Here is a 7,771-nt window from a genome sequence, read left to right as displayed (position 1 = left end):
TATTAAACTGAGAGGATTATACATGCAACCTGAATTTCTGCACATTCTTCTCTTTGTTGTTATCATGCCACCCTTGGACATGCTACTCTGGACGTTGAACTGGAACAAATCATATTCATACATTTAGCATATTAATGATGTTAAATATCAGACATTGTCTCCTCTGTTGCAAATGAAAACACGGCCGATTTATTGCGGCTGTGCTTTTGCGAGGCAAGAGTTAGCTAATTCCTTTGGGGCGAGTGCCCTCGCTGTCACACTGATCAAAGACTTTCTCTTGATATGAGCATAAACTGCTCCATGCCCCATCACCGTCAATGTCTGTGCATGCGTGTGAGTCTGTGCGTTTGTGCAAGTGGATCCCTATTTGTGTCTGTGTGTGTGTGTGTGTGTGTGAGGTGAGGTGGGGGTGTTGTGTGTGTGTGTGTGTGTGCATATGCATCCCCCATCACCAGAGGCTGTATTATGCATTGTTGTTGGCATGGCCTACATGCTCACCCAAGCATGGTTCAGTGTGGTACAGTACACACGTCTTCCCATCTACACTGCACTCCCCTGTCGTGTCCGCAGGCCCGCTTCATTTACCTTTGCTCCTGAATTAATGCTAGTTAACTGTCACATTAGCTCAGATCTGTTGGCCTGCTTTGTCAACAACATAAACTAGCCTCAGTATGTGATAGTCAGGGTTATTTTTTGCTTTGATACACAGCACACGCATGCACTGAGCTGGACTTTATGTATGTAGGCTACCTAAAGCTGCAACCAACCGTATATAACCTCTATCTTATCTGAACAAAATGCAACTGTTGCGTAAGAATTTAAAGCTACACATGCAGCTTTGTGTTTCTCTCAGCAAAACTGTGCAGCAAAATGCAAAACTTCTCGGAGGCTGAGTGCAGCCATGCAGGTGTTTCATTCAGCGTTTCAATAGAGGCCAAACCGTGGGCGTGGACGCCCGATTGAATGAGTGCATGGCCTTGTATGTGTGTATGTCTTCACATGTACATGTGTGTGGAGCATATATTTGCCAGCCAGAAGCGAGTGTGTTAAATTCTCTTAGCATGTGTGACGAATCAAGTGGCTGGGAAAGGAGCAGCGCGTTGCATGGCCTCTCTCTGCCTCTCACGAGCTAAATTCTAAAGAGGCTATCGATCTGTCAGGGTCTCGGTTCGTATTTTGCTATGCGCCTAACTCATTATCTTATCTATTTGGCTTTGTATCTTCATCTCTGCATCTTCCACAGTGTCTGTGTTTGTGTCTTCTGCTTTATTTCTTGCACATTTTGAATAGACATGATGCAGAATGTGGGAGAGAGATGCATCGAGCGTGTGAGATAGATAAAAAAGAGAGAGCATCCCCCACTCGTACGTCTTTCATCCTAATCCGTAGTCTCTGTCCAAGAAAGGGCCTCCTTTTCACTTGTCTGCCCTAAAGCCTCTTATATGTGACCCCTCTGTCTCTCCCTCAGGGCTCTCTCCCACGGCCAGAAACCACACTCTCAAACGCACACACATCTGTGCATTTCATTTTACGGTAGAGAGAGTTGCATGTGTTTGTTTTGAAACAACACAATATTTCAACCAAAAAAAATAAATAAATAACAAAAAAAAAACAAGCTGAGGTCAGAATGCATTTGCTCCAAACACCATTATTGAAGCTGTGCAAAGCCACAAACTGACAGAGCATCTTACTATATGTTTTGCCCGAAGGTGAAGGCAAATTTACCGCCAGGCTGACTAACACAGCTGCTGGGAGAGCGTGCCTCTCGTTAAAAGAACTGACCTCAATAAAGATGGACGTTTGGCAGCGCGTTATGTAACTGGCTGAGGATGATCCCGCGGCTGTGTGGATGCGTGTGTTGTTTTTTGTGTGTGAGAGTGCTTTCATGTGTGCATCTGCGTGCATGTGTGTGGGAGCGCTCATAAGGAAATTCATGTGCATATCAAGGCTAGTTAGGAACTGTAGGAAAATGACTGGGTTGGGGAGGGGTCTGGATTTTTTTTGTGTGTGTGTTATTTATATTCTCTTTGCACCATTTCTTTCACTTTAAAAAAAACAACTGAATTGGTACAACTTGTTTAATTGTGTCCCCAGATTAAAACCTCAATACCTTTATAGGACAATAATGCAACTAATGTAGAACACTAGAACTGGAAATTACCAGAATTATGGCAAACAGCACAAAATTCTGAATATTTTATGAGTGACACTAATGCACTCATTATTACTGCCACTGATGTGGGCACAGGAGGCAGGTCTGAGGGTCTTGTAGGACTGCAAGCTATGATGTGTTTCACCTGCCAGGATTGCAAAATACCTGGATTTCAAGCCATGTGTCTTTGGTGTATTTCTGACACTACAGGCATTGGAAAAACCTGGTGACGTATACCAGCAGGTGTTAACTCAACACAGTTGTTAACTGACTGAAACTGGCAGACCGCTGTAACTAAAATATGTGAATACATCTCACCAAAGTCTATGAAAACAACTGACAAGTATTTGGAGGGCGCAAGCTGAGGAAAGATATGTCACTTTGCTGATGTATTCATTTACCATCCATCATGTTAAAACCTTTCAAGCATTTTTTTTTGGTTGAAAAGGATGAGTGCTCCTCCTCACCTGACCGCTGGTGTTGCACCATATACTGGGACCCATCACGTCCTGTGACTCGTAGCGGTGCAACAGCCATTTCGCCTTCAGGCAACATTCAGGGCACCGTGCTTGCAGAAAACCCTGAGACATTATTTGTCGATTTTTGCTGGTCGAGGAAGTAGAATTTACATTATTTCCAGTGTCTCCATTGTTTTAATTTTCTTCTGCAGCTGTAGCCCAGGCCCCCAGTGAGGAGTAAGCAGTGTTTTTTCCTCGCGGCAAAAAGAGAAATATGTTAGGAGAGGTTCACTGAAAGTCACAGAGCAGTGATAAAATATGTGGTGAAAGCCCAGCACTCTGTCAGCACAGCAGAATATCTGTGGAACAGGTGTTATACTGAATGAAAGACAAACTGGATTCCAAGCAAGTCGGGACGCTGTGTAAACGTAAATAAATACAGAATGAAATCACTTGCAAAGAACTGTGTTTATCGGCCCCTTTCAAACCCAATCATGATACTATCACCTGTTACCAAGCAACCTGTTTACCTGTGGAATGTTCCAAACAGGTGTTTTGTTGCTCCTGTCCCAACCTGTTTGAAACATGTTTATGGCGGCAAATTCAGTATAAGCAGATATTTACAAAAATCAGTGAAGCTGATGATGTAAAACTAAACATGTTGTCTCTGTACGGTTTCCAAGTGAGTGTGTGTCAAAAAGGATCAGCAAAGTACCACATTCTGTTTTCTTGATGTTTCGCACAGCATCCCAACATTTTTGGAATCAGAGTTGTTATAACAAAACATGTTCTTTTAAACAAGCTGCATAAAAAGATTAAAACAGGAATTCAAACTGATTCATATTCAGTGAAAGCCTCTTAAACCCCATCCCTTGTCATAAAGTGACTAGTGCAATGCCGGAGTCCAAACCCTAACAACTATATCCTTCGATATAGTCATGTATATATTAACTCTATAAAGGGCTAAAGTAAAAAAAAATAAAGACCACAAACTACCCTCCTTTTAGTCAAAAGAAAACATACAATTCTTCTCTCTTTTCTAAGATAATTTTCATACGGTCCCTTAGTCAGGGTTGTGTTGGCTCTGGTTGGCTTTACGCTTAAAGCAACAGAGCTGTGGTCTTGTGGCATGTGCTATACAGCTCAACTGCATGATGATACTTTATTCTGTGAAGGCACGTATACATACCGATGCTACAATAGGCACAGAAACCACCAGCTTCTTATAGGGGTACTGTAATCCCTCAGAAGTGGTCATACAGTAAACACACAGTGCGCTCAGCACTAAGAACAGAGAGGCTCTCTGTCGGCTCTGTATTGAGGGATTTGATGCTGGCTTGCACTCTGCCTGCTGTGACCCCACCCCTGGTAAATACAGGGTTGGAGGTTTCCTCCGTGGATAAAAATACACTTGCCTCTCAGCAGAGAGGGAGAAAAGCCAGAATTCTTCTCTCCTCTGTGCCTATTGTGCACGAGGAGGTAAACACTCCCACACTCATCCCAAGTTTTGCTTTCTTTTTTCTGGCAGATTTGCAATGTTGTGGGAAATTTAGAGTCACGAAGAACGTGAAAGAGGTGTACAGCCCTGCCTAATGTTATCATCATGCATAGCATCTGTTAACTTATTCTGTAAAGTGGTTTTACTGGTCACGAATGCTTCTTCCTGCCTTTGTCTTTTGTCCCTTGTGGGCTCCAGTACTTCTCAGCCTGTGACATCATCACTATGCTGTGCAAAAGTGTTTCAGGCTGGCTGAGGCCTACAGCTGACACAGGTACGGTTACTTCTGAAGTTTATACCAAAGTTTAGACAAGACTCAGTGCAACCAGTGGCGCTCTGTCAATCTCAAGTGTGCAATAATAACTTTCTGTTGAGAGGAAAGAGTTTTCTGCTGGTTGTACTGAGCTGGAAAAGAGACTCTGAGTGACTTCCTTCTTTGAGCTGGACGCACACCGTCTAATTCATGTTATGGCGCCTAGCACTCCATGCTGGTGAGTTACAGTCATCAAGTTTATTGTTGTTTTCAATCAGTTTAAAGGTCAGATGGTTCTCGGTGGAACAAGCACACCAAGTTTGATCTGTTTTATGTCAATTGGGCTGCTTATGCTCACAAATGTACAACTTTTTTAAAGAACAAAAAGTCCATTGTGTCATGACTGTACCTTCTGGCTACATAACCTCTGATGCTGATTTAACCTCTTCACAGGAACAAGAATGTCCAGGAAATGTTGTGCCTCTGTCTTCAACAACTCGAGCTTTTGAAGAAATGAAAAATATGTTGGGAAATCACATGTGATCAGCTTTTGTCATTGGCTGGAAGTTGAGTTGCGAGTAAAAATGAGTCACGGAGGACAAGAAAATCAGGGGACGGGGCTGAGAGACGTCTTTGACATACTAGTTAAAGCACCTCCGGAGCGACTGCTGAGCCTGACGTTCCAGCTGGGTGAGTCTCCTGAAGATAATATCATACACGCCTTGTGTCTGATCGTTCTCCAGAGGGAGGCGCAGGCCCTGGACAAACTCCAGACGCTGAGGGACAACTACCTCGCTAAACATCTGGCTGAAAAGTGGCAGATGAGCGGAGGTAAATTAGAGGATTTTGCCATTCATTGCGGCCATTTCCAAGAGTTTACACGGGAATCTTTGGCAGAGCTGGCTCGCATTTTCAAATTCTTATCAGAGCACAGGCTGTGTGATCCACTTCTGAGAAATCTGGCCTATAAGAGAGCCGTTTCCAGTGACGACCAAAACAGGAGCAGTTGTGAGTATCTGGAGTACGATCCACTCAGAGAGGAAGCTAAAGTTGTCTGTGGGCCTCACTTTGAAGAGAGCATGTGCTCGCCGGCAGACCCCAGGTCAGCGTGTTCCTGTGATCCTCATGGCAGCCTGGATGAGAGAAGCACAACTTTAAAAGTGGGGCTGTCCCACGATCAGTCAGAGAGAGCTCGCAGTCTGCCCACCCCACTGCAGGCGAGTTCCTCAATGCCCTCATACCCCACTCATCTAGAGATAAGTATGCCTCCAACAGCCTCATTTCACGAAGACAAAAGCACCACAGAAACATCAGATATATCCAAGCTAAACACTCCCGCCGCACTTGTTAGTGGATTTGAATCAAAAAATGCACCTGAGCCATCTCAGACATGTGAGGAGCCTGAGCTTAAACCCAATGAACCTCTGATGTCTGGAGCAAAGACACACTCAAGGATGGAGGGAACATTTCCCAGCTTTAAGTTGGACAGTCTTATCGCTCCAACCCAAACCACCAAACCAACCGCTGAGCCAAATTTTGCGCTGCCTACTGCAGCAAACATTGTTCTACCCAAGATGCCTGCTGCAAACAAAATGCATGAAAGCAACGGTGCTGAAGAGGAAGACGAGGCGATATTCTATGCATTCGTCATCTTGCATGCGCCGGAGGATGCAGATATGGCCGAGAGCATGAGGGAAAAGCTGGAAACGGTCATTAGTAGCGAAGGTGCAACTTTCTCAGAGGACTTTGCCACCCCTGGAAAGAGCACTCTGAGGTGTGTGGAAGATGCTATCAACAACACAGCCTTTACTCTTCTGCTGCTCACCCGCAACTTCAACACTCGCATGCTGGAGATGAAGACAAACTCTGCCCTCATCAACTCCATAAACAAGAAGCACAAGTACAACACTGTCATCCCTCTGCTGCCACGAGAGAATTGTATGCCCAGACAGAGCATCCCTATAGTTTTGCAGACAATAGTTCCGCTCGTCGAAAACAACAGCTTTGAGAGAAAAATACAAAAGTCACTGTCTCCAGCAAGGATTAAGAGACAGAAGAAAATCTGGACTGAAGAGCAGATGGTGAAAATGCAGATAGAGAGACAGGAGAGACTAAAGCAATTAAACCAGCATCAAAAGCAGCTGATGAAAGAGTGTGCATCAGCAGAGATGGAGCACCTCCGGCTTTTAATGACACAAAACCTTTTTCTTGGTTCCACCGTGCCTCCAGAGCAGGTTGGCGGTGACAACAGGGCTCTCTGGCCACGAAACATTCATATTGAAAATGCCAAGTACATTATGATTGGCAATGACTCTCAGATGACCGTGGATTTGGGTGGAGGCGCAGACAAAGACGATTCAGTTTGCGGAGAGGAGGAGCTATAAGCTTAAAGGTGAAAATGTGATGTTGTATGATAATGTGGTGGGAACGAGGCGGCATGCATTTGTCGAGCCAGAGAGAAATTATGTTTTTCTGAACACTAAAATGTAAGAACCACTGTGGGGTATTCATTGTTTCACTGTATTTAAACCTGCTGGGCAAAGACAATTCAATAAAACTGTCATAAGAGCAGTTAAGGGCCATCTTTGTGATGTGAGAGGATTCTGTAAAGAGAGTCTGCTAAAGAGAACCAGCGTTTCAGGTGAATATTTAGCAGAAGACTGCCATCTACTGACAGATATGTGGTATATACTTCCTGATCTCATGAGCTGCATGAACCCACTGTAGGCACTAGGGAGCAATGCTGTTTCACTCTCCTCATTGCCCTTCACAGGATCTTGGGTGTGCACTGTCATCCAGTAACACCCCTGCTCTGGTGTCCTATCTCATTTCTCTATTTTCCACATTGTTACAAATGTGTTATTCCTGTCAGGCTGCCTATAATACTTCGGGCTGAAAATGAGGACAGACAGTGGCACAAGCAACCTGGGGAGCAGGGACAGGTAAAAACCCCTTCAATGACACTTCATTTCCTGTAGTTTTTTCTTGTATCGTTAGTATCTGTTCATTTTTGTTTAGGTTTTTTTTTCCTCATGCGTGGTTTTCTGATGCACTTTGTAACCTTGTATGTGAAAGAGCTTCATGAATAAATGTTTTGTCTAATTCTCACTATAGTCTTCTCCACATGGAAGACGTGTGCAGTCTCTTCATGGCTGTTGCTGTTTGACCTGTATGTGTACACTTGTTTTCTCCTCCTCTGTAACTGCTTATCATCATGCCTTTTAACCTGTGGTTGAAGAAGAATTCAAGTAGGTGTAGTAATACCACAATGGAAGATACTCAGTTCAGACATCCTGCATTCAAACTGTCTTAAGCACTAAAATTAAATGAAATAATTGACTAGATAATGTAAGGGATTAGTTTGTGTTTTAATGTGCTTATGGTTCAGGTGAAGCCAGATTTGGCTGGTT

General features: G+C 43.9%; 1 protein-coding gene across 2 annotated transcripts; it reads left to right on the top strand.

Moving 5' to 3' along the window:
* Positions 1-4,321: 4,321 nt before the first annotated feature.
* ticam1 (toll-like receptor adaptor molecule 1) lies at positions 4,322-7,469 on the top strand. 2 transcript variants are annotated; one of them, XM_041949226.1, is made up of 2 exons: positions 4,322-4,382; positions 4,815-7,469. In XM_041949226.1, the coding sequence occupies exon 2, from the start codon at positions 4,946-4,948 to the stop codon at positions 6,743-6,745; it is 1,800 nt and encodes a 599-aa protein (XP_041805160.1). In that variant the 5' UTR covers positions 4,322-4,382; positions 4,815-4,945; the 3' UTR covers positions 6,746-7,469. The 2 variants fall into 2 exon arrangements, with proteins under 2 accessions (XP_041805160.1, XP_041805159.1); XM_041949225.1 differs by having other exon boundaries at positions 4,347-4,599.
* The last annotated feature ends 302 nt before the right edge of the window (positions 7,470-7,771 follow it).

Source organism: Chelmon rostratus, chromosome 12, assembly GCF_017976325.1.
Source record: "Chelmon rostratus isolate fCheRos1 chromosome 12, fCheRos1.pri, whole genome shotgun sequence".
Taxonomy (NCBI): domain Eukaryota; kingdom Metazoa; phylum Chordata; class Actinopteri; order Chaetodontiformes; family Chaetodontidae; genus Chelmon; species Chelmon rostratus.
Note: the sequence above shows the minus strand (reverse complement) of the source record. Positions and strands in the feature narration are given on the sequence as shown.